The 27,610-nt window shown below is 33.9% G+C and overlaps 1 protein-coding gene and 1 long non-coding RNA gene across 3 annotated transcripts; both read right to left on the bottom strand.

Moving 5' to 3' along the window:
• Window positions 1-2,040: 2,040 nt before the first annotated feature.
• Window positions 2,041-2,922, bottom strand: LOC105762516 (uncharacterized). The gene is made up of 2 exons (XR_001123945.2): window positions 2,610-2,922; window positions 2,041-2,317 (listed from the first exon to the last, which is right to left on the bottom strand). It is a non-coding gene; the product is annotated as an uncharacterized LOC105762516 (long non-coding RNA).
• A 19,038-nt stretch (window positions 2,923-21,960) lies between these two features.
• On the bottom strand, window positions 21,961-26,813 carry LOC105764846 (uncharacterized). 2 transcript variants are annotated; one of them, XM_012583617.2, is made up of 5 exons: window positions 26,651-26,813; window positions 23,446-24,295; window positions 23,009-23,167; window positions 22,429-22,683; window positions 21,961-22,285 (listed from the first exon to the last, which is right to left on the bottom strand). In XM_012583617.2, exons 2-5 carry the CDS (start codon window positions 24,289-24,291, stop codon window positions 22,148-22,150), a joined length of 1,398 nt encoding a protein of 465 aa, XP_012439071.1. In that variant the 5' UTR covers window positions 24,292-24,295; window positions 26,651-26,813; the 3' UTR covers window positions 21,961-22,147. The 2 variants fall into 2 exon arrangements, with proteins under 2 accessions (XP_012439071.1, XP_052481533.1); XM_052625573.1 differs by lacking the exon at window positions 21,961-22,285 and having other exon boundaries at window positions 22,996-23,167.
• Between the last annotated feature and the right edge of the window lie 797 nt (window positions 26,814-27,610).

The raw sequence follows: 27,610 nt of genomic DNA, 5'->3' as shown, positions 1-27,610 counted from the left end.
TACATTATTTTCAGTTTAGTCCTTTTTAATTAATTGACCACCCAAAAGTTAGAATTTTCTAACGAAACTTTAATACCAACTCAATGACACTCTATAAATATTTTTAAAAATATTTATGGCTCGATTTATGAGTTTGGAGTTTCAATACCTCATTTTCGATTCTAATTATTTTAATATTTATTCCTAGTACACTATTCACTATTTCAAAAATTTTCCTATCTTCACATTTAATTTAACTTATACTCACTAAATTAATAATATTTTCTACTCATTTGTCAGATTTAGTGATCTCGAATCACCATTCCGACACCACTGAAAATTGAGGCCATTACAATTTCATTTTTCCTCGTTGGATTTGTGGTCCCGAAACCACTGTTCCGACTAGACCCAAAATCGAGTTGTTACGGCCGGGCTCGGGCTTATGATATTTTTCTCGGCCCGGGCCTGGGTAAAATTTCAGGCTCATATTTCGGGCCGGGCCTGGGCCTAGGAGGCGGGCCAAAAATTTTTCCAGGTCTTGCCAGAACCCGGCCCGGCCCGGCCCATGGACAGGTCTAGTAGATACTTAAGAGTTAAACTTTAGTTTTAGTTTTATTTTTATTGGGTTGATAATTGGGTAGACTTTAGTTTTAGTTTTATTTGGTTGGGTAATTGGGTAGACTTTAGTTTTAGTTTTATTGGGTTGGGTTGAATAATTTTATTTATTAATTTTTTCGGTTAACCGACCGGTTTCGGACTGAATTAACCGTTAACCGAAAAATCATAAAAAAAATTAACTGACCCCTGACCGAAAAAATTTGGTTAACCGACAGATTAACCGAATTTTTTCGGTTTTACCCGAATTATGCACACCCCTAGCAAGATTATACATAAATTATAGAATAGTGGTTATGAGACAAATATTTATTTGCCGATCGGTAGGGGCAAAATAAAAAAAAAAATTAGGGGCCGAAATTAAATTGTAATTTTTATGATGGTAAAAATATAATTTCACTATTTTAATAGTTTATATCTTTATAATTTTTAAAGGATTAAATCAATTTTTTTTATATTTTTAGGGGGGACAAAGTGCAATTCTACTTTTACTAATTTAAATTTTTAAAAATTTTAAAGGGCCTACGGAACATTCACATTTTAACTCAGAGTTAGATACAGTGATGGATCGAATCAGGAATTAGTGCAAAATTTTTGAAATAGAACAAATAGGAATTTTGAGTATCTAATTCGGAAGTATTTAGACCCGGTAGGAGATTAGAAAATGCTCCTTAGATAGGAAAATTTTAAATAGAAGTATTGATTTAATTGAAAGAATAGAGAATTTGTTGTGACCAAATAAGGGAAAATAAAAAGTTAGGAGATACATAGTAGTAGTGAAAAGGAAGGAAGGATTAAGAATAAATTTAACCAGGGTGAAATATGAGTAATTATAAAAGATAAAAAATGATAAGATGATAATTAGCCAAGTAGATATTTTTAGACAATGATTAGGGCTGAAGTGAAAAGATGGATGACTTAAGGACCTATTAGCAATTTGACCTTTTTTAATACAAAAAAATGAGATATTTTTATGAAATGGTGTAAAAAGTGCGAGAAAAAATGAAAAGTTGTCATCTTTTCGCCAAGCTCACCGTTACTTACCCCCCAAGTTTCCATCAAACTTTTCTTTTATTTCCCTTTGTATCCTTCCTCCATTCTTGAACCAATTAAGCTCAAAACCTTTCTTTCTTTTTTTTGAAATTTCTTTAGTAAAAACTATAAAGAAGCAGCGGCGGGGCTAGAAAATTTAGGGGAGCGTTCGGAATTAAATTGTATATTTTTATGATAGTGAAAATATAATTTCACTATTTTAATAGTTTATATCTTTATAATTTTTAAAGAATTAAATCAAAATTTTATCATTTTAGAGGGCTAATGTACGTTTTTACCATTATTAATTTAAAATTTTATAAATTATAAATAGCTTAAATAAACAATTTTCTATTTTAGGGGCCAAGGCCCTTGCCAATCCCTCCTTGGCTCTGGCACTATAAAGAAGGGTAGTGAGCATCTTAGTCTCATGAGAAAACTTCCATAAATGTGTTAAAAGAAAGAAAGCAAAAGTTAGGTGTAAAGCCCAAAATCTGCCCGGGCCCAACACACTCAAAAACCCAATATCCAAAACGAACACCCAACAGGCCCAACAATAAAAAACCCTAGCCCAGGAAATTAAAATTTCAGCAGCAGAGAACCCTAGCTGCTGCTGGCCGCCGCTCCTGCTTCTGCCCAGCGCCGCATGCCGCACGCCACCTCCTTCACGCGTCTGACACTGCTCTGTCACCTGCAAAACGAAGCCACACGCAGCAGCAGAAAAGCCAAATAGCAAAGTGACAAAAAAAATAGAAACTAAAAGGCTGTAAATCGGCTATAAAAGCCGAAAATCAGACGATTGTAGTTCTTCTTCCGTTTACGAACATCTAAATAAAAAAAACAAGAAAAGCAGAGAAAATTTCGAAAGGAAAAGCTTTTTTTCGGTTCTTGTTTTCATTTTATTGTTTTTATCACTTTTTATTTTTTATCTCTTTTATTTTCGTTTTTGTACTAAAATAAAAAAGGAAAAGAGAGAAGCGTACCTGAAACGTGCCACGGCCATGTCGTTGGGGGGCCCTCCCTCAGTCGCCGAAATCGGCCGTTAACAGCGAGGCCGGAATTTGGGGGGTCTCTGGCTCGTTCGGGTACTTTCGTTTGTCTTTTGAAGATTGCGGCTTCAAAACGGGCATGGGGAGGTCGATTGGATCAAAATGGGTTCTTTTTTGGGACTCCGACCGCCGTATACGGCGGTCACCGCCGTCGCCGGCCGACGGCCATGACGGACGGATGGTGGCCCCATGGCCGAATCTTGGGCAATGCCCAGAGAGAGAATGAAGAGAAAGCTTTTATTTTTTTATTTTTTCAAAAGAGAAGCAAATGGCCTTTTAAAAAAAATTCTACCTTTATAGCATACGAAAACGGCGTCGTTTTGGGTTTTATTTTCAGTCACCAAAACGGCGTCGTTTCAACAATAACCAGAATCCGACCCGATGACCCGACCCACGAGGCTAGGATCCGCCTGTTTTCTAGCACATGGGTTATTTTCGCATTCGGTCCTTTTTCATTTTCAGAGTATTTCAATTTGGTCCCTTTTGCTTTCTTTTCTTTTATTTTAATTTTTCCACATAATTTTATTTCTGTTTCATTTTAACCCCGCGCGAAACTGCTCGTTTAGGTGGTTTGGGATAATTTCCGTTTTGGTCCCCTTTCTTCATTTGCTCATTTATTTTAGCCCTTTATCTTGTTTTACTATTTTTATGATTTTTAATTTATATCCCAAATTTTAAATTCCATTTCAATTTCATCATCAGTCCATTTAATTTATCTATTTATTAAAAAATGCTCTTTTATCATCATTTGTTTTAAGTTGTTATATTTATTATTTACTTGAACTGTTTTATGTATAATTTATTTAAATTTCTTTTATATATTATTTATTGTAAATTTGTGTATATATATCTTTCAAATTTTTATGTATATATATATTCTTTAAAAAAACTGTTTTATGTGTTATTTTTATATATATTATTTATTTTAAAGTGTTTTATTGCTTTTTTAGTTTTTTATATATATTATGCTTATTTGGAACCCTCTTTTATTTATTTTGAATTGTCCTTATATATAATTTATTTGAATTATTATTTTCTTTAAATTGTTTTATGTTCTATTATATTTCATCTTCTTTGGTTATTAATATTTGTATTTGGTGTGTGGTGTAAGTATTGTCATTATGTGTATTATTTCATTTATTCGTATTTTCATGCTATAGTAATTAATATGATTATCGCTATTATTATTTGGTGCATTATTATTATAGTTACATTGTAAATATTATAATATTCCTTTATGTATTACTCTACCCACATAGCCATTTCACACTATTTCATTATCATTGTACCATACACTATGTTTAAACATATTTGACCTTTCTACGCAATGTATAAAAAGGAATTTTTTAAAACAAGCAAAATCTTGTATTTAGATTTGAGAAGGTCATACCCTAACTTACTGGGTTTCGATTTTCACAATAAATCTAAATACACTAATCTTTTCAAAATCAAGTTTTAAACGATCTCGAGAATTAAGAAGAGATCGTGTCCTAACTTACTGGGCATGATCTTTTTTTCTCAAGTTTTAAAAGATCTCGGGAAGTAAGAAAAGATCGTGTCCTAACTTACTGGGTAATGATCTCTTTTTTATATCTGAGATAGCTAAATATCTTTTGAATAAGTAATTTTTGGCATCCATTCGCGTATTGGGAATTCAAGATATTGTGTCCTAACTTACTGGATATAATTATTTTCCTCGATTAACGTGAAATATGACATTTTCTCGAAAATTTTCAACATTTCAATAAAGGATCGCATTTTTAAAATCCTTCAAAGTTTTCAATCTTCGACACTAAGACACTAATTAATCAACTAGGTACCAATTTTTGGGCGTTACGAGGGTGTTAATCCTTTCTCGTACGTAGTCGACTCCCGAACCTATTTTTTTGAATTTCGTAGACCAAAATTGTTTTAAATAAAATCAAATCGTTTATTAAAAATAACCACTTTTCAAGGTGATCCGATCACACCTCATCAAAAAGGATTGGTGGCGACTCCCATTTTCGTTTTCATTTTTAAAATCCAAGTCAACCCCGTTTTTATCAAAAAAAATGGTGTCAACATTAGGGTTTTGGGTTTTCAAGGAGTTAATTAAGGTAAGAGATGATGATGAAATTATCATGTCATACATGTTTATTTTCATTAACTAACATAGAAAAGTTATATGATTTTAGTTTAACTTATAATTGATATATGTTTTATATGAAATTGAAGACAAAGAAAAGAAGGAAAGGATCAAGTTGAAGAAAAAGTGAAAGAGAAGGCCAATGAGTGAGAAGAAAAGAAAATACATCATCTCAATCATTTTTTGTAAGGACTATAAAATTTTAATTTATTTTATTTAAATGCTAATATGAAATTTCTTAGGATAGAAATGTTAATTATATATATATATTTATAAATAGATATTAAATAAAGGGTTAAATTATGAAATCATGAGATTTATAAATAGAATTATAGAGGAAGAATATGAAACAATATATTTGTTTGAATACTAAGTAATAATGTTGTGAAAGAAATATATGTATGAAAAAGATGTTATACATGTGACTTATTTATTAAAGACTAAATTGTGAAATAGGAAAAATATGGAATATTTTTCAAGACATATATTTATTATGAGAAATTGTACTAAATCCGGTTTTAATGCCCAAGTAGACAGAATGTAAAACTACTAGGATATTAGTGGCATGCCATTAAGGGACCTTAGCGTGCTCTCCGATTATTAGCACATTAGTGCTCTCAGTTTAGCACATTAATGCTCTCCGTTTAGCACATTTGTGCTCTTTGTATAGCACCTTAGTGCTCTCTGTTCATTAGTGCATAATAATGCACCTCTTTATTTGTTCTGTATATCTGGTATGTTCTATAAAAGTCTACTATGGGCTAAGGATATGAAATGTGAACAAAAGTGAATCATCAGAGTGTTGAGGTAAGTTTAATACATTTCAAAGGTAGGTTGAATTTTGTTAAAGTAAAGTATAGTTGTAGAAATTTGTATGTGTGTAAGTATGTCTATTAATCGAATAAGATTAAACATTATGTTATGATTCATTTACCTTTTTATTCTTGTAGTGCATACTAAGTCTTCACTGGCTTAACGCGTTTGTTTCAAAGGATAGATACAGTTAGACTTGTAGAGCTAGATTAGAGTTAGAAGTCATTTCATCTCATGACATCTTCAAAGGCAACGAATGTAGGTACTACATTTTGAGTTAAAATGACATGTACATAGGTAGTTCAAATGTGTTCCAAAGTGTTAGGGACTAAAATGCAAACTCTTTAAACTTTATCTATTTTGGTATTTTAAATTGAAGTATTTTGATTCTACTTAAAATGAATTGTTGATAGCCATAGGCATGCTTGCGTATGTGGTTGATTCTGTGATAGTTTGGCTGATTCGGAGTTGTTTTAGATAGCTTGAAGGCACTTTGAAATGGTTTTAAGTGTTATAAAGAATCCAAAATTTTGCAAGGATTTTTAGCAAAATTTTCAGCTGAGTTTTATCAAAACTTACCTAAGGTATCAAAACATACCTATATCTAGGCTTTAAAATTTCCAAAACAAAATGTAATTTTGGTATCGTTTTTTATGTTGGTATCGATATTGAAGGCTAGGTATCGATACCTAGGCCTCAAGTATCGATACCTTCATCAAGTAGGGGAAGAGGGTTAGCAAAGAGACAGTGTGGGGGGGGGGGGGAAAGGAAAGCATAAGAGTAGGAAGAGGGATTGTAACATCCCCTAACCCCAAACCGTTACCGGAACAATGTTACGAGGCATTACCGAACATATCAGACAACTTACGAATAATTCATACATAAATTAACATTCGTAATATAATTTAATAACAAAATCCATATAATGGACTCTCAAAGCCCAAGACATATATATATAAAAAAACAGAACTTGTTCGAATATTCCATTTTTTTTAATTTCGACAGCATTTCTGCTTATTTTTACATAAAACCCCCTGCAAATAAAACCATATTACTTCCAAATATAACCAATTCAACCAATTCATTTCACATTCTCATTTTCTATTCTAAATGCCTTCTAATCAAACTCAATCAACTTAATATCAATTTAAATTTATCAATGTACTAATTAAATTAAAATGGATAAACTTCTTTCATTAAAATTCTTAGACTTATATTACTAACATTTTTAACTATTTATATTCAAAACATAATAACATTTATACACACACTATGTACATGCCACATTACCAAAAGAAAATATACATCACCAAAATTTGCTGAAGTTGGGTCTGGTTTTGGATGCTGGTTCAGTACTTGACTTCTACAACCTGAGCACGGAAACAACCGTACGCTGAGTATTTCATACTCAGTGGTATTACTATAAATTAAGCTATTTAATAATAATAAAATTTCAAACATCGACCATAAGCTTTATAAATCACTTAAACTAAATATACATATTTATATATCACTTCACAAATCTTAAATTCATATATATATATATATATATATTACATACTAATTCAATTCATAATTTAACTCATACATTCTTTCTCGTATTTTTCAATAGTGTCAAATCAACCAATCTCATTTTCAAATTTTCATTTCAATTATTTACCCTATTAACAAGGCTCGGACTCTGACAGATACTCAGATTCCACCCAAACACACCAGAATATCCAACCTAATCACACTCGGAATAATATAAATCCTCCATAACACACCAGTATATCATAACCTCCCAAACACCAATAAGGCATTAGATGTCTCTTCGGATAAACCGAAGCATATAATAACAGAATCATCTTCTCGGCCGAACTACAAATCTCCTTGTCACATCACAAATCCATTGGCATGTCATTTGTATCAAATCTAGTCCGATAAGTTAATGGGGTATTATTTTACTTTTCCAATTTCGAATTCATTTCCACAACAATTTCAAATATTCAAACAATTCAAAACATCTATTATTTCAATTCACATATAATTCAATATTCACACATATTCTTACTTAATTTCAAATGTTATTACTTACCTTACTTTAAATGTCCCATGGTTACAATTTCAATATAGCATTTAGTAAATAGTTTAAGTTATAGTAATACAAACCCGGAATACGCGTTTACTCCTCAACGATCTTTTCTTTTCCTTTGGATTCCGATGCCTCGTTTTCCTTGTTAGCTACGAAAATAATAATTATTTTCACTATTAATTACAACATAAAAAATAATAATTAAATTTTATTCAATTCCTACTTATTCCCAATTTAATTCTAACTAAGCTTACTTAATTTTCTAACTTAATTCATACTTCTTTTCTACTTAATTTCTTGCCATATTTAACTCAACTATTCAATATTCATAACTAAACCCTAATTTAAGGCTTTTTATAACTTAATCCCAACTATATAAAACTTATAACTTAGTTTACAATTTAATCATTTTATCTATTCTAACTAGAAATTCTATCAACTAAACCCCTAATTTAACAACTTGTTCAAAATGAAAAATATTCAAAAACCTATGAACTTCCATACCTCCACTTAATTTCAACAAAACTTTGTTTTAAAGCTTCTAAAACATCAAAATTAAGAGAAAATGGCTAAATTTAGCTTACCAATTAAACTTGAAGCTTTAAAATCTCAAATTTTTCCCTTTCTTTTCTTTTCCTTCTTCTTCCCCTGTTTTCGTCTCTTTCTCTGTTTCTTTTCTGTTCTTCTTTTGTTTTACTTACTTACTTTATTTCTTTTATTTTAACTAGTAATATTAATAAAATATTATTATAAAAAAAATCTTTTACTTATTATTTAAGCATATATTTATATTTATTACAAGTGTACCTATATAATTATTACTATTACACTTGTCCTTAATTTTTACCATACATTTGTCATCTATTTAGTTTATTTAATATATAATAATATAATGAATATAATAAAATATATTATATAATAAAATAATATATATAAAACATAAAATTTAAGATTTTTATCACTTATGCTGCCTCGTTTCTTATTAATGGCTTAATTGCCATTTTAATCCTTTTTATTTTCTATTAATTTATAATTTAACTTTTATCCCTAATTTAATTTAGTCCTTTTTCCTAATTTCTCTTAATTAAACTAAATTCACCTAATTAATACCTAATTAAGCACTCAACTAAACTCATAATTACTTCAAATAAATAATTAATTAATTTTAATTTTTTTTATGACTCAGTTTACTAAGACGGAGGCCCGATAATTTACTTTGCCGATGCTTGTAAATTTTGGGTCATTACAGGGATGGTGGGGAAGAGGGAGAGGGATGGGAGAGGAGGATGAAAAATGAAAGTCTGTAACGGAAAATGGTAACTCTGTTACGTTTGTAAAGAAAAATGGTTAGTGGTGACTGTACAAGCCCATTTTTTGCCCGGAGCCCAATACACCCAAACAATACCCAAACCCACCTAAATTTACCCAAGCCCAACAAATACAAGCCCAACTACCAACCCACTAACCCAATCAGCCAAAATCAGAAACAAAATAAAAAGTAACCCTAACCCTAGGTGCGCCGCACCTAGGGTCGGCCACTTGACCTGCTGCCACCGCCGCACGTCCCATCGCCACCAACCGCCGCCTGTAGCACCTGCAAAAGAAAAGAAAACACGCAATAGCAGAGAAAAAAATAGAAGCAAAATCGGCTATAAAGGGGCCGAATATCATCTTTGTAAGGGGGCTTCATCACTGAATCGGGGGGCTTTTTCTTTTCTTTTGTAACATTTTCATATAAATAAAACAATCAAAAAAACAGATTCAAGGCTTGGATATCAGATTCGCATTTCTTTTTTATTTATTTTATTTTCTTTATTTCGTACATTAAATAGAAAATAAAAAGGGAAAGGGGACTCACCGGGAACCACCGTGGTTGCGCCGTCGGAGGGCTTCTCCTCCGTCACGATTCGGTCCGAGAGGGGTTGTGGGTTTCCTCTTCCATGAGTTGAGAGATCTGAGATCTCAAGGATGCCACACGATGAGGGTTAAAAACCCCTTTTTCTCGCACGACTCCGGCCACCGTCCTTGGTGGCGCTGCGATGGAGATGCGGCGGACGGCGGCGGGGTTCCAAGTTTGGAACCCTAGCAGAGAAAGGGGAAGACCCTTTTGTTTTTTTCTTATGTTTTTTTTAAGAAATGAAATAGCAGAAAAAAAATTTAGCTTTTATAGGAATTTCAAAACGGCGACGTTTAAGGCTCCCTTGACCCGCGCGGTGACCCGACCCGAGGAGGATCCGTGTTATGCTTGGAGGGGCTATTTGCTTTTAGCCCTCCGCTTTTAATGCCTCCCAATTAGTTTTTTTTATTTCTTTAAATTTATCCCTTTATTTTATTTTAGATTTCAATTTAATCCCCTTTGAAGCTATGCGTTTTAGAGGAGAAGGGAAAATTTCCCTTCCAGCCCCTCTATGTTATTCGCGTGTTCAATGTGGTCCCTTCCCTTTGATTTTATTTAGATTTAACCCCGAATTTCGTTTTAATTTTTTTTAGTTTAGTCCTTTTGTTAGTTTGTTTATTTTCTTAATAAATTTCATATTATTATTGTTATTATTATTATTATTATTATTATTATTATTATTATTATTATTATTATTGCTTTTATATATATATATACTTATATACATACCTACATTTTTATGTATATTGTATGATTTTGTACATATTTACATATCTATATGTATGTATTTTATTTTCATAAATATATATATTTACATATTCTTCATTTTTAAAATATTTATTTTATATATGTATTTTATATATTATGATTCATATGTATATATACCTATACATATATACTTTTCATATTTTAATTCACATACGTATATGTATATACTTATATATATATTTATATAATAATTTTAAAATATGTAGATATGTTTTATATTTTATATATATATGCATACACGTGAATACATTTACGTAATATGTTTATACATACATAGTTCTTCTCTTTTACATAAATATATAAAGTATACATATATATACTTACATATATTTTCATATTTTCATAGCTTTATTTATTTTATTCCTTATTATCCTTGTTTACTTAGTGTTCATTTATTTATTTATATGTCCATAATTTTCTTTTAATGTTTTAATTTTTCTTACTTGTTATTGTATATACATGAATGATTTGTTTTGCTCATATTATTTTTGTTCACATTATCATATTTATTATTCCACTTTGCATATTAATATCATATTTCAAAAAAAGGAAAATATTTCTAAATAAGGCAATGTTTTGCGTTTGGAAATTCGAGGAACGTGCCCTAAGGTACTGGGTTTCGATTTCTCGTTCCACCAAATGACTTAATATCCTTTTCAAAATTTTCAAAATAAGGCAATATTTTGCGTTTGGAAATTCGAGAACGTGCCCTAAGGTATTGGGTTTCGATTTCTCATTCGACCAAATGACTTAATATCCTTTTCAAAAATTTTCAAAATAAGGCAATATTTTGCGTTTGGAAATTCGAGGAACGTGCCCTAAGGTACTGGGTTTCGATTTCACGTTTAGCCAAATTGCTAAATATCCTCTTGAATTTTAATCCATGCCATTCGAATTTTTTTTTAATCGTATTTTAAAATTCTTTAAAGTTTTCAGCTTTTCGACACTAAGACATTAAATAATCAACTAGGTACCAATTTTTGGGCGTATCGAGGGTGCTAATCCTTCCTCGTGCGTAACAAACTCCCGAACCTGTTTTTCTGAATTTCGTGGACCAAAACCGTTGTTTTAATAAAATCAAATCATTTATTAAAAACAACCACTTTTCAAGGTGATTCGATCACACCTCATAAAAAAAAGATTGGTGGCGACTCCTTTTTTTTGTTTTCATTTTCAAACCCAAGTCGACCCCGTTTTTCATCCAAAAAATGGTGTCAACAGCTTGGCGACTCCGCTGGGGACTTTTTTTTTCAAAATAAGTGAGTCGAGCCACGGGTTGATTATTTCTTGTCTTTTTGTCGAAAGTTGAAATTTGATTTAAATATACGATCCTCTGATTGCATTTCATTTGTTTTGAGTTATAGTTTTTATAATGTTTTGTATTTCAAATTTCTATATATCTCTACACATTGCATTGCATGACCGTTGGTCACACCTTTTAAGTGGGAGTGAGAAGCTACTCCTTCGTGAGGTTTTCAGCTCCGTGCAATATAGTGGATCACTTTCGGGATACATCCGTACCTATGTCTTCGTGACATTTTCATCTCCGTGCAGCCATAGGGAAATGTATTCCCCTGAACCGAACTCGGTCTATATGAGCCTATAATGGGTGAGGATCGAGGAATCTGCTGGTTCGAGTACCTTATCTTTAGAGCCAAACCTCATACAGTGGACTTAGGAACTTAGCCTAGATAAAGCCACTCCAAACCCCTAGTAGTCACCCGATTAGGTACTTTCTGTTTTCCTTGTTTATTTTTGTACTAACCCCTCTTTTTGTGCTTTGATTATGATTGCATCGCATCTGCATCTTAGGAAAGAGATATTGATTCAAGTCCGATTACTAAATTAGAAAGCTTGTCATGGAATACGGATTCCTTGATAAAATGGAAAACAATACAACTTCCCAAATATATTCTGAGAAACACAAGAAGGGCGATAGAAGAGTTCGTGATCTTTACTTCATGGCCTAAGGGTTCGAGACGATTGTTCAAAAGCCTTCGACAAGTTGATGAGCCTTATGAAGATGGGCAGATGATGGATCGCGACCAAGATTAAGAAAATGAGCTAGCAATGGCATCTATTGGCGAGATTACTTCAAACATGCAGATGAAGAAAAAGACCGATGTTGTTTCTTGGAATATGAGGGTGAGGTCGTACATGTATCCGTTTTATGTAAGGGAATTTACTTTCTAGAAAAGTTTCCTAAATGTAATTGAATCAGAATCAACGTCTCTTTAGGTATCCATTTCATGCATTTGCATTACATTGCATCATATGCATTAGATTTTCACGAAGTGACCCTAATTAGGTAAAATTATTTCAAAAAAGTCTGGAAAACCAACATTTTTGCGGTACCCGAATAGAGACTAAAGGAATGGACCAAAGGTTGGAGAGATTAGAGCGAATGCAGATACAGATGCTAGAGTAATTGGCCAAATTTCAACAAGATGTGAAGGATTAGATGCTAGAAGTCCAGAGAAATCTGATGAGCCAGTTAACCTAGTTGTTGGATATGAGGTTGGAGAAAGGAAAAAACCCAGTGGTCCACTTTGGGAATGATAATGAAGGTCCTGCATATCTTTCAGACTTTACTCCAACCGACATCCAAGCACAACCAAACACATATCCACAAAGGGTAACTGTCAACATCCAGACCAATACTTCGACACCGGTGAATTTCGCGACAGGTTCAGGTTCCAACCTGAGGGGCAATCTAACTAATTCTGCTGTCCTTGATGATCTAGCGGGAACAAAACAGGCAAGGGTAGAGTTTTCAAAACAATTCGAAGATCATTACAAACGGAAAGGACAAGAATGGAACTCTCAAAATAATACTTCAAAGGTTTCGAGGAAGAGGAAAAATGAGGTGAGCAATGTGGGTAGACATAATAAGGGTTATTCAAAGCCGATTATCGCAGGTCAGCAAAGGTCAGTTGTTACTGGCCATCAGATATCCCCAAGGCATGAATCTGGCACTAAGGAAAGCATTAAGAAGTCACAATTTATACCAATCCCAATGTCGTACCAGGAGCTGTATCAGAGTTTATTTGACGCACATGTTGTCTCCCCTTTCTACTTGAAGCCTTTACAACCCCCATATCCCAAATGGTATGACATAAATGCGCAATGTGACTATCATGCGGGAATTACGGGGCATTCTATAGAAAACTGCACTGCCTTTAAAAAGCTGGTCAAAAGGTTTATCAATATGGGCATCGTCAAATTTGAGGATTCACTCAGTACAGAAAACCCGCTACTCAATCATACGGATAATGAAAGGAATGCGATGAATGAAGAGATGTTGGGAAATGTTCGCATCAGTGCCAAATATGAAGAAGCAACCGGAGAAGAGATCTTGTTAGATGTTCGCCCTTATAAACTTGGGAGTGTTCTAAAGAAACCCCTGTAGTATTTAGAGCTTACTCAGAGTAATATTCAAAACACACTTGTTGCTTTTAGCCTAGAGCAACAAGAAGTCTTTTGTGAAATAGGCTAGTGTCTGAACGTCATTATTTTAATGGAATGCATCTTTGTGATCTTTTGAACCAATATTCTTTCATTTCTTATGAATGATTATTTTTATTCTTTTATTCTTTCATCCAAATCATTCTTTCATTCATTCATAATCATATTGTGCAGATAATTATTCTTAAATTCATACATTCTTTGTATACTCTCTTGTACCTACAAGAGGTCCCTGGATATCAACGACATGAATGACACTGCTACAAACTTAGAATCTCTTTTTGAGTGAGTCATGTGTTTAGAGGGATCTCACGACTTTGAAGATGACATAGATCGTAGCTTATCTCCAAACTTGTTGAGGATGGTAGAACAAGTGGATAAGCAGATCCTACCTCTCAAGGAATCATTAGAAATTGTGAGCTTGGTGAAGACTAGAATTGACTTGACCATAGAGATGAAGCAAGACCTTGTTGAGTTACCTCTAGAGTTCAAAGATGTCTTTGTATGGTCATACCAGGGTATGCCTCGATTCTTATAATAAAACCTGCACAACAGCACGATATTAGAAATTTACAGTGATAACAATGCAATTCTTTGCCGGGGCAATGCCTCTCTCGTTGAGTCAGCATAGCTTTGCCCATTTGAAGTCGAGTTTCCATCCCTTCAAGATGTTGGATTTTGTCCGGATTAAAGAGGAAGATCCAAAGTTTTTGTCGTAGTTGCGTCCCAAAAGGGGCTCTATGAAAGAAATCTGGTACCTAAGAAGGTTTTTCACATACAAGAAGAAAGTGGAAGATCTTATGTAGAAGACTTTAGAATAACATTGATTCTGGTCGAAAAGCATGACCAGGACTTGCCTGATCTCATGAGTTCAGACTCAAAAAAAAATCAAAGTCAAAATAAGAAAAAAGAAAAAGGAAAAAAAAAGAAAAGAAGAAAAAAAGAAGAAAAGAAGAAAAAGAAAAAGAAAAAGGAGAGGTCAAGGTGAAAACCCACAAAGGGCGCTTTGACCAAAGGTGGATCTGAGTTGAAAACCTGAAAAAGAGCGACTCAAATTTTGAGCAAAATGGGGCATGGACATCACCATTATTGAAGACTTCTAATGGGCATTGCTTTATTTTGAGAGGCTACTTCATGAGCCAAAGTCATCGTATACCGATACAGAATTTCAGAGAAGAGGGTATTGGAGAATGCATTGAGCTTAAACAATAGCACGATAGCTGAGGTCTCAAATTAACTCGAAGTGGACACCACGATTAAATCCATGAAGTTCCTAGAGTTGAACATCGAAAATTGAAGGAAAATGACTGAGACTTACAAGGATTGACGTGAGAAATTACCATTTGCCCTCATTGTTTGTTGAACATCGGTACTGGGGTAACACTTCTCTTTTTGGTTTACAGGATTGAGGTAGTTCTACCTATTAAAGTCCCCTCATTGCTTGTTGAAGGGATCCAATTGCAATGTGATCAGTTGGCCCTAGGAAAAGGGTTAAAAGCTAGTCATCAGGGTCAGATGTACCATAAATAAATAATATGAGCCCATAATAAACATACTCGTCTCAGAGAATTCCACAAGAGGGCTGGATGTTGAAAAAGATTCTTCCTTAATGAAAGGATTCTAAAGGGAAATGAATGCCAAACTAGGAAAGTCCCTATGTTGTAAAGAAGACCATTTTTAGAGGAGCACTGATCCTGAGTGAGATTGCTAATCCTATAAACTCGGATCCAGTCAATAAACACTTCATTTAAAGAAGAAGGAAGGACCAAGGTGAAAACCTGCAAAAGGGCACTTTGAGTCAAAAAAAAGATGAAAAAATGAAAAAGTAAAAATGGAGAGGCTAAGGGGAAAACTCGCAAAGGGCACCTTAGGCCAAAGGGGATTTGAGTTGAAAACCCGAAAAGGGCGGCTCAAATATTGATCAGAATGGGGCATGAAGTGATCAGATTGGGGCATGTGGTGATCCTGCTATACCTGAAAGGGTAAGGCGACATCTTGGGGCATCGACAAAGTCCTGTAGATCTCCTAAACACATGGCAAACTCAGGAAAGTCTTCAGAAAGTTTGTACAGAGAAGTTCAAGCTGCGATATCTGGGGCACCTGACATTCATACTATTTATATATTGAATTTGTAATTCTTGGAATACTTCTTTCTTTTTCAAGATACATGTTCTAATCAATTCCTCTTTTTATTCTTGCTATCCTTGATAATTTATTCATTTCGAGCTATGCTCTCAAATCAATTCTATTTTACCTATCATTATGATTTTTTTTGCAAGCATGTTGCATTAGAATAATGATTAATGGACTAATAATACTTTTACAATGGAAGTTTTGCATATTACTCTAGAAGTTTCTAAATAATATGGGGACCTGAAACAGGACTATTGTTTAGAAAACACCAAGTTTAAAGAGTGAAATATCTAAGAAGGAAGAGTCTAAGTTAAAAACTATCCTTTCAGATTTTGTTGTCTAAACATTGATTGAACAAAATGACAAGATGTCGTGTTGGTGGCAAAGCTTCAATGAACCAACAAGCGATGTTTACCAGGCAAAAAGAAAAAGTCTTCTGGGAGAAGACAATTTTGCAATTGTGCATGAGCATTTGGTATGACACCTTGAGGATGAGGTAAAGGACCAAAGAGTTTCACATTCAATATCATTGAATTGCGATAGGAGAAGATTGAGAAAAGCCATACCTTTCTACCCTTGGGTTACAGTGGGAGATTGATGGTACAAATTTTATGTCCCGTGGATTGAACTTTGACGTTCACAGTAGGGGGCAACCGGATTAAGTGTTTATTTGGATATGCTAGTCGAGCAAAAAGGCGTTGTAGCACGTCAGTGATAAAACCTTAATAAACTTTTGCGTGATGATAACCTAATGAATCATTTTCATGACATTTTGCATTCATTCAAATGTCATTCATGCACATATAGTTAGGAGCATTTGATTCGTTATGATCATGTCATCTTAATCACTAGGCACAATTAGGTTCATAAAATAGAACATACAGGTCATGTTCCCCAGAAAACAGATCAACGAAGTTAAAGATCTTGCCTTCCTACATTGACAGCGAAGCAGGTCGAAGACACAAACCTTGCCTCTCTCGGTTGTGATGGAGCTGGTTGAAGATAAAAGATCTTGCCTTCCTGCATTGACAGCGAAGTAGGTCGAAGACACAAACCTTACCTCTCTCGGTTTTGATGGAGCTGGTTGAAGATAAAAGATCTTGCCTTCCTGCATTGACAGCGAAGCAGGTCGAAGACACAAACCTTGCCTCTCTCGGTTGTGATGGAGCTGGTTGAAGATAAAAGATCTTGCCTTCCTGCATTGATAGCGAAGCAGGTCGAAGACACAAACCTTACCTCTCTCGGTTGTGATGGAGCTGGTTGAAGATAAAAGATCTTACCTTTCTGCATTGACAGCGAAGTAGGTCGAAGACACAAACCTTGCCTCTCTCGGTTGTGATGGAGCTGGTTGAAGATAATAGATCTTGCCTTCCTGCATTGACAGCGAAGCAGGTCGAAGACACAAACCTTGCCTCTCTCGGTTGTGATGGAGCTGGTTTAAGACAAAAGATCTTGCCTTCCTGCATTGACAGCGAAGCAAGTTGAAGACACAAACCTTGCCTCTCTCGGTTGTGATGGAGCTAGTTGAAGATAATAGATCTTGCCTTCCTGCATTGACAGCGAAGCAGGTCGAAGACACAAACCTTGTCTCTCTCGGTTGTGATGGAGCTGGTTGAAGACAAAAGATCTTACCTTCCTGCATTGACAGCGAAGCAAGTCGAAGACACAAACCTTGCCTCTCTCGATTGTGATGGAGCTGGTTGAAGATAAAAGATCTTGTCTTCCTGCATTGACAGCGAAGCAGGTCGAAGACACAAACCTTGCCTCTCTCAGTTGTGATGGAGCTGGCTGAAGACAACAGATCTTGCCTTCCTGCATTGACAGCGAAACAGGTCGAAGACACAAACCTTGCCTCTCTCGGTTATGGTGGAGCTGATTGAAGATAACAGATCTTGCCTTCCTGCGTTAACAACGAAGCAGATTGAAAACAAAGCCTTGTCTCCATCGGTTATAGTGGAGCTGATTGAAGATAGCAAATCTTGCATTCCTACATTAACAACGGAGCAGATCAAAACAAAGCCTTGCCTCCATCGGTTGCAGTGAAGCTGATTAAAATAAAGGATCTTATCTCTCTGAAGTTACAGTAGAGAAGATCGTATCAGGTCTTATCTCCCTGAGATTACAGCGGAGCAGATTGAAGCTAGTAATCCTATCTCCCTGAGGTTACAGTGGAGCGGATTAAAATAAAGGATCTTATCCCTCTGAAGTTACAGTAGAGAAGATCGTATCAGGTCTTATCTCCCTGAGATTACAGCGGAGCAGATTGAAGCTAGTAATCCTATCTCCCTGAGATTACAGTAGAGCGGATTAAAACAAAGGATCTTATCTATCCGGGTTACGAGAGTAGATCGCATCAGGTTTTACCTCCCTGTGGTTACAGTGGAGTACATTGAAGCCAGTAATTCTATCTCTCCGACGTTGCGGAGTGGGTCGAAGCGCCAATGCCTATACCTCTGAAGTTGCAGTTAAAGTTACAAGTCTTATCTCCCTGACATTGCAGTAGGACAGACTAAAACCACGAATCTCGTCCCCCTAAAGTTGCTGCAAAGAAGATTGAAACTACAAGTCGGATCTTGTTGAAGTGCAGTGGAGTGGATTGAAGCGTCAAGACACAGTAGACTGGAATGAGGCTACCTGAAGAAGAGAAGCGTCAAGAGAAGTCGAGACTCGACGAGCCCGGGAAAAATTAGGCTTTCTTAGTCTTTGCTCTGTTATCGTTACACGACAACGAGCAAAGAGGGGCAGCTGTACAAGCCCATTTTTTGCCCAGAGCCCAATACACCCAAACAATACCCAAACCCACCTAAATCTACCCAAGCCCAACAAATACAAGCCCAACTACCAACCCACTAACCCAATCAGCCAAAATCAGAAACAAAATAAAAAGTAACCCTAACCCTAGGTGCGCCGCACCTAGGGTCGGCCACTTGACCTGCTGCCACCGCCGCACGTCCCATCGCCACCAACCGCCGCCTGTAGGACCTGCAAAAGAAAAGAAAACATGCAATAGCAGAGAAAAAAATAGAAGCAAAATCGGCTATAAAGGGGCCGAATATCATCTTTGTAATGGGGGCTTCATCACCAATCGGGGCTTTTCTTTTCTTTTGTAACATTTTCATATAAATAAAACAATCAAAAAAACAGATTCAAGGCTTGGATATCAGATTCGCATTTCTTTTTTATTTATTTATTTTTCTTTATTTCGTACATTAAATAGAAAATAAAAAGGGAAAGGGGACTCACAAGGAACCACCGTGGTTGCGCCGTCGGAGGGCTTCTCCTCCATCGCCGATTCGGGTCCGAGAGGGGTTGTGGGTTTCCCTCTTTCCCGCAGGTTGAGAGATCTGAGATCTCAAGGATGCCACACGATGAGGGTTAAAAACCCCTTTTTCTCGCACGACTCCGGCCACCGTCCTTGGTGGCGCTGCGATGGAGATGCGGCAGACGGCGGCGGGGTTCCAAGTTTGGAACCCTAGCAGAGAAAGGGGAAGACCCTTTTGTTTTTTTCTTATGTTTTTTTTAAGAAATGAAATAGCAGAAAAAAAATTTAGCTTTTATAGGAATTTCAAAACGGCGACGTTTAAGGCTCCCTTGACCCGCGCGGTGACCCGACCCGAGGGGAGGATCCGCGTGTTATGCTTGGAGGGGCTATTTGCGCTTTTAGCCCCTCCGCTTTTTAATGCCTCCCCAATTAGTTTTTTTTATTTCTTTAAATTTATCCCTTTATTTTATTTTAGATTTCAATTTAATCCCCTTTGAAGCTATGCGTTTTAGAGGAGAAGGGAAAATTTCCCTTCTAGCCCCTCTATGTTATTCGCGTGTTCAATGTGGTCCCTTCCCTTTGATTTTATTTAGATTTAACCCCGAATTTCGTTTTAATTTTTTTTAGTTTAGTCCTTTTGTTAGTTTGTTTATTTTCTTAATAAATTTCATATTATTATTGTTATTATTATTATTATTATTATTATTGCTTTTATATATATATACTTATATACATACCTACATTTTTATGTATATTGTATGATTTTTGTACATATTTACATATCTATATGTATGTATTTTATTTTCATAAATATATATATTTACATATTCTTCATTTTTAAAATATTTATTTTATATATGTATTTTATATATTATGATTCATATATATATATACCTATACATATATACTTTTCATATTTTAATTCACATACGTATATGTATATACTTATATATATATTTATATAATAATTTTAAAATATGTAGATATGTTTTATATTTTATATATATATGCATACACGTGAATACATTTACGTAATATGTTTATACATACATAGTTCTTCTCTTTTACATAAATATATAAAGTATACATATATATACTTACATATATTTTCATATTTTCATAGCTTTATTTATTTTATTCCTTATTATCCTTGTTTACTTAGTGTTCATTTATTTATTTATTTATTTATATGTCCATAATTTTCTTTTAATGTTTTAATTTTTCTTACTTGTTATTGTATATACATGAATGATTTGTTTTTGCTCATATTATTTTTGTTCACATTATCATATTTATTATTCCACTTTGCATATTAATATCATATTTCAAAAAAAGAAAATATTTCTAAATAAGGCAATGTTTTGCATTTGGAAATTCGAGGAACGTGCCCTAAGGTACTGGGTTTCGATTTCTCGTTCCACCAAATGACTTAATATTCTTTTCAAAAATTTTCAAAATAAGGCAATATTTTGCGTTTGGAAATTCGAGGAACGTGCCATACGGTATTGGGTTTCGATTTCTCATTCGACCAAATGACTTAATATCCTTTTCAAAAATTTTCAAAATAAGGTAATATTTTGCGTTTGGAAATTCGAGGAACGTGCCCTAAGGTACTGGGTTTCGATTTCACGTTTAGCCAAATTGCTAAATATCCTCTTGAATTTTAATCCATGCCATTCGAAATTTTTTTAAGGATCGTATTTTGAAATTCTTTAAAGTTTTCAGCTTTTCGACACTAAGACATTAAATAATCAACTAGGTACCAATTTTTGGGCGTGTCGAGGGTGCTAATCCTTCCTCGTATGTAATGAGACTCCGAACTTTTTTTTAATTTCGTGGACCAAAACCGTTGTTTTAATAAAATCAAATCATTTATTAAAAACAACAACTTTTCAAGGTGATCCGATCACACCTCATAAAAAAAAGATTGGTGGCGACTCCTTTTTTTTGTTTTCATTTTCAAACCCAAGTCGACCCCGTTTTTCATCCAAAAAATGGTGTCAACAGTGACTGTTTTATTATTTTTCGAAAGTTGAGTGATTGAATTGAAACCTGAGCCACTGTTTTGTCAGCTACACTAAAGTTGAGTGATTGTTAATGTAGTTTACCCTAAAAGATATTATAAAACATAGCCTTCCCCCGCGCCATTTTAGAAGTTAAAATGAGAACAAGTTAAAAAACCACATTTATCAACTTGGATAAATTCTATTTTTATTTATAATTAATTTTAATTTTTATGATTTAAAATAAATATTTAACATAATAAAGGAAACTTAAAATTCTACAATATATAAGAGTTATTCATTATATTTTATTCACTTGAAAATTTATTTTTAAAATATTTATAAAAAAATTTAAAACTTTAGCCTAAGCAATAAAGTAAAACAAAATTTATCAAAATAAAACATGTGAAAATCGAAAATCAAAGGAATAATTTAAGAAAACTAAAACACTGAACCAAAACCGCAATCACCATTAAAATGAAAATTTTAAGTTGTATGTAAATAAATCCTTGAACATAAATCAATTCTTTCTTTGAAATAACCCTTTCATTTTTTGTACACACTAAATCAAAGACTGAAAATTTATTTAATGAAATTAAAATTAGTATAATTTTAAATAACTAATTTAGACTTTCTTTCAACCATCTTATTCATATAATATTCCTAGAGAAATCCATGGCTGATAATAAGGCAGCAAAGGGCTCATTCCACACCAAAGAAAGAGATGAGCCATTGCCAGATCGTATTTTGGACCACTGAAACACCTTAACCATGATCTATATCTTTCAAAAGTATCTACAAAAATGGCGTCTTCCATATGAACGTAACGTTCAAAAGTTACTAATATATATATGTTATACATATCACTATTTTGACAACAAAATTGCTGGAACTCTAAGATGCAATACAGTGTAGAGCTCATAACAGCACATTCACATCCCAATTGCTTCATAGCCATCTTCTCCCTCGCGTTTAAGTCGATAATGAACCGCAACAGCGATAACAGCTACCACACCGATCAAAGCTACCGCAGCCCAGAGGATTGTTACCACCATAATACTGTCCTGTGTCTGCATCAGATGATATTAAAACATCATTGGTTTAATCGAAGTTAACATTAGTAAAAGAACATATTTGTGAATAATGAGTTACCATCTGGTTGGGTTAATGAATTTTCTTCATCAATTTTACTATTTGAGAGTCGGAAACTTACTTGAACAACAGTGTGCAAGGCGTGCATTGGCTTGGGCAACTCGTCTGCAACCAAAATGTAGAACAGCCCCATGACACCAGTATGATGCCTGATTCTACTGTAATTGGACTCCAAAATCAAAGTCTCCCCTTTAGATATCTCCACAGTTCCGGGTTTAGGATAGCAGGTGGTCATTCCTACAATGTAACCAGCTTCGTTTCCAGGTTCTTCTCCTTCCCCATAAGTCGGTAATGAAGAACACATAAGTTGGCCATCCTGAAGTTCAACACAGCTCATAATCGTCATCAGATAGCATGCATGAATATGCGTGTGTATATATACTAAAGCATGCATGAATATGCGTGTGTATATATACTAAATTATAATACATCCAGATATGGATGAAAAAATTTACATAACAAATTTATAAAAATTAACATAAAAAGTGACATAAAAAATAAATATGTCATTGATTGAAATGATAAAATTGAGATAATAAAGATTAAAATATTTTGAGTTTAAATCTCAAAATATTTAAAAAACATAAATACCCTTAAAACGATCTATAAAAGTGTAAAGTAGACGTACGGCATTTCAATACCTCTCTATAGAGAGCGGAACCAGTGCCACCTGAATGTTGGTGTGCAACACCATATATGAGATAACCACCAAATGGCATGTCAAGGCTTATCCTTCTGGTGTCGATGCATCCATCATCGCCCATTCCGGTGGCATCGCAAGATCCAATATCATATTCAACCTGCATCCAAGATATTAAATTATGACATTTCACAAAATATTCTATTTGACAAAAAACGATAGTGTTTCAGCACAATGGCGAAGCCGGGAGAAGAGAAGGCAGTTAAATGAAAAATTTTCCCTTTATCCCCTTTCAAAACACAAATCATTCAACTTTTTAGCTTTTGAATAAACGAAATTTTTTCATTTTTAATCCTTCAAATTTTTATAATTTTATGTCATTCTTCCAAAATAAAATTATTGACTTTGCCTCTTACAGCACATAAATAGTTCATATACCTTGCACTCGTGCTCTGCTATAATCCCAGTTGAACTGCGGCTCCTCTTCCAACTATCGGTAATATCAAATATATAAATTTTAACAGGCAAGACGGACGTATCCATATCAACCCACGTCACAGTGTATCTAAGGTAAAGGGCTCTTCTAACAGCCTCGAACCCATGTTTTACCTTGCATTGTGTATGATCGTAACAACATAACAAGCCTCCTTTATAGTCAGGTCTCAAAGGTCTTCCATATTCATCGACTGTAATATTATACAGATCACAACGACATTCCGTACATCCTAACTTGTCTTCAGCACCCCTTGTATCAATTGCATGAACATTAAGCATCCATTGCTCCTCAAATCCTGAAGGAATCTCAGCAGGATTACCGGCTTCTATTCCATATGGATTGGGAACATGAGTTGAAGTTTTCCGTGTCTCAGACCCAAGGCCAAAGAACTGACCAAGATTCTGACATATCCCACTGTTTCTCCCAGAAATATAGTCCGACTCGTTAAACTTTCTAGGGTCATCAAACTCTGATATTTCCACACCTTTACGTACATAGTATCTAACAACAACCCAATGATGCAAATACGTCTCGTGCAGTGGAATAGGATTCCCGGCCTCGTCAATTACTTCTGCATCAAAACTTTTCACCGCAATATGACCTTTCGGAAAGTCGACGTTGTAATAGAACCTATTTTCCACAGATCCTGGTCCGAGCACGAACTTAGGTGATAGAAAAACAGCAGTTTGTATCTTATTTTCATTTCTCCAAAAGGCATGTGAATATGGTAAACTCAGTGTCACCAAAATCCCAACCAAGATTAAACATCCTTGATTGTAACTTGCCATTTCCCTGTCATTTTGACAACTGGAGTCAAACCATATAATCTCTTCAAAGCTAACTGTATATTTCATGGATGAGAACTTCAAAGAATATAGAATAATAAAACAGCTCGTTTTATGGGGGTGGGACTAAATTATCAACAAAATAATAAGATTATATATGGACAATTCAAAGATGATTGAATATATAGTAACCAGTATGAGTAGCTTCTATTATGGTGCAACTGGGAAGCACAACTTTGAAAACGTCAAAACTTCGCTAGTGAAACGTGATTTCCTTGTAAATTGTAATAATGAGAGGAGAAGAAAATGTTGATATAACATGTGATGTCATGATTAGTTTCTTAAAAGAGCATAATAACCTTCTAGATAAGCATCGATGGAGGGTTTTTTACATAAATAGGTTGGAAAAAAAAATTTACTGAAATAGGGTGTCAGAAAAAGTATTTACCAAAATGGGTTACTTTTTTCATTGGAGCCTATTAGATAGGCGCCAATGAATAAAATAATAATAAAAATTTTTTTTTGAATAAAATATAATTTTATACTTTTTCGGGTTAGTATAGAACCCGTATAATACATAGTATTGGCGCCTATCTGGGAGGCGCCAATGGTGGTGCCATTCTGAGAGACGCCAATGGGCCGGGCCGGGCTTGGGCCTATGATTTTTGCCCGGGCCGGGCCTAGACAAAATTTTAGGCCCATATTTTAGGTCGGGCCCGGGCCTAGGAGTCGGGCCGAAAATTTTTTTGGGCCCGGACCGGCCCATGGACAGGTCTAGGCGCCAATGAAGGCCTCATAAATTTAGGATTATGTTATAAATTTTTGTGTTTGTAATTATTTAAAATTTAATTTATTAGTAATAAATTACTAAATTACTAATAAGTTACTAATAAATTTATAACATAATCCTAATTTACTAACAAATTAATTATAAAATAATTACAATATTCATACAAAAAATTACAATATTACAATATATACCGATATTACAATATTCATACAAAATTATAATATTACAATATTCATACAAAAAATTACAATATTCATACAAAATTATAATATTACAATATTTATACAAAAAATTACAATATTCATACTAAATATAGATAATTTATAATTAATAATTAATAACAAAAATATTGCAATTTTATATGAATATTGTAATTTTGTAATTTTGTATGAATATTGTAATATTATAATTTTGTATGAATATTGAATGTCGGTATATATTGTAATATTATAATTTTTGTATGAATATTGTAATTATTTTATAATTAATTTGTTAGTAATTTAAGATTATGTTATAAATTTATTAGTAACTTATTAGTAATTTAGTAATTTATTACTAATAAATTAAATTTTAAATAATTACAAACACAAAATTTATAACATAATCCTAAATTTATGAGGCCTTGGCGCCATAGACTTCATCCATGGCTGGGTGGCTTCGGCCGATGGCCCGCCTGAAATATAGGAGGTTCGGCCGAATACAATAAATATATTTTATTTTTATTTTTAAAATACTTTTTTTATTTTTAAAATTTTTGGTGTTTATTTAAAAAATGGGCCGGGCCGGGCCGGGCTTGGGCATATGATTTTTCTAGGGCTGGGCCTGGACAAAATTTTAGGCCCATATTTCGAGCCGGGCCTAGGAGTTGGGCCGAAATTTTTTTGGGCACGGCCCGACCCATGGACAGGTCTAATAATGGCGCCTCTCTATAGGCACCTTCATTGGCGCCTCTATGAGGCACCTTCATTGGCGCCTACGATAGGCGCCACCGGACTGACCCGACCGTTGGCGTATTTTGACCCGTATTTTTTAAAAATTATTAAAAAATATAAAAATATTTTATTCAAAAAATTTTTTATTATTTTTTATTCATTGGCGCCTATCTAATAGGCTCCAATGAAAAAAGTAACCCATTTTGGTAAATACTTTTTCTGACACCCTATTTCAGTAATTTTTTTTTTCAACCTATTTATGTAAAAAACCCACCGATGGAAGCAATGAGATTGACATAGATTATCATTGACTAGTGAGACGTTGTCCAGTGGCAATGTTCATACCAAACATATTTAACCATGCGATATGCTCAATAGTTGAAAATTTTAATTAATGTTTCGATTCTGTGTTTTAGACTCTTTCGGCTAAAAAGAATATGTTCTTAAAAACTAAACTCCTTGGTGCAGATATGAATAACTAATCAATCTTGATTTGAGAAAACAAACCCAGACTGGAATTTTTCAACTGAGATATTTTAGCAAATAAAGAGGAAGTGCGAAACGCACTGTCCAAATTAAAACAAAGTTTAAAGCTTTCTAATCTTCAGAAAAGAAAACAAGAAAAAAATCGAAAACGTACCTAAAGGTTCTGAGATTATTTGTTGTCGGCCTTGAAGTCCAATTGCTCGCGCCACTCGCCTGAAACGCTGGGCATAAAGCTAACTTGCACACCTATATAAAAAGAAAGGGGAGTTGGAAATACAAGATCTATATTGGTGACAAGGACATAGAGCACATAGGATATTGCCACGTGTTTTGGATCGATGAGAACAATGCATATGGATACGGAAGGAATTTCCGTCGCTAATAAAGAAGATGAAAACATAAGCCATGACGTCAATGGTTTGATTCAATGTTCCCATGGAGAAAGACGGAATAAAGTAATCCATAAATGAATAAAAAGTTATGGAGAAATGCGTGGGCTTCCCCCAATAATTGTAAGTGTACAAAAGTGTCATTATCTCTATTGGAGATTTGCTTTAGTGTCGTTACAGGCAATTCGTTTTCTATGCACTGAACAGTTTTGGAATGTCTATTCCATATACCAACACCTTATTTGAAAACGATTTCCTTTCCCATGATCCAAAACATTTGACTTTTCATCTCCTCCACTTAATTAGTAAATCTCATTCAATTGGGTATAATTTGAGCATTTTAATTGCTTTTTTCACTTTTAAGCATGATCTTATTAGATAGTTATGATTAAGATTATTTATGTATATTTTATAAAGTTATAATAATATTTTATATTATTTAATTCTTAAATTTTTAAATTGTGGCTAAATGTTTCGCAAATTATTAAACTATTTTACTAGTCTGATTTATAATTAATATTAAACAATTTTGAAATATAAAAGTAGAAATATATATATGAAAATAAATGGAATCTTTCGTAAACACTTCAAAGTATTTGTTTTTCTTATTATTTATAATGTTTTTCACACATAGATTGTGCTATTTATTTATTTTTTACTTTTTACCTACATAATATAAAAATAAAAAATAAATGTCCAAATAGAATGCCAATACTATTATTTAC

The sequence above is a fragment of the Gossypium raimondii genome, chromosome 12, assembly GCF_025698545.1.
Source record: "Gossypium raimondii isolate GPD5lz chromosome 12, ASM2569854v1, whole genome shotgun sequence".
Taxonomy (NCBI): Eukaryota; Viridiplantae; Streptophyta; class Magnoliopsida; order Malvales; family Malvaceae; genus Gossypium; species Gossypium raimondii.
Note: the sequence above shows the minus strand (reverse complement) of the source record. Positions and strands in the feature narration are given on the sequence as shown.

Coding starts and splice junctions, on each gene's coding strand:
- LOC105764846 (XM_012583617.2), bottom strand. CDS start 24,291: ATGGCAAGTTACAATCAAGGATGTTTAATCTTGGTTGGGATTTTGGTG. Junction 22,684..23,008: donor GTTCCGCTCTCTATAGAGAG/GTATTGAAATGC, acceptor GTTGAACTTCAG/GATGGCCAACTTATGTGTTC. Junction 22,286..22,428: donor CCTTGCACACTGTTGTTCAA/GTAAGTTTCCGA, acceptor CATCTGATGCAG/ACACAGGACAGTATTATGGT.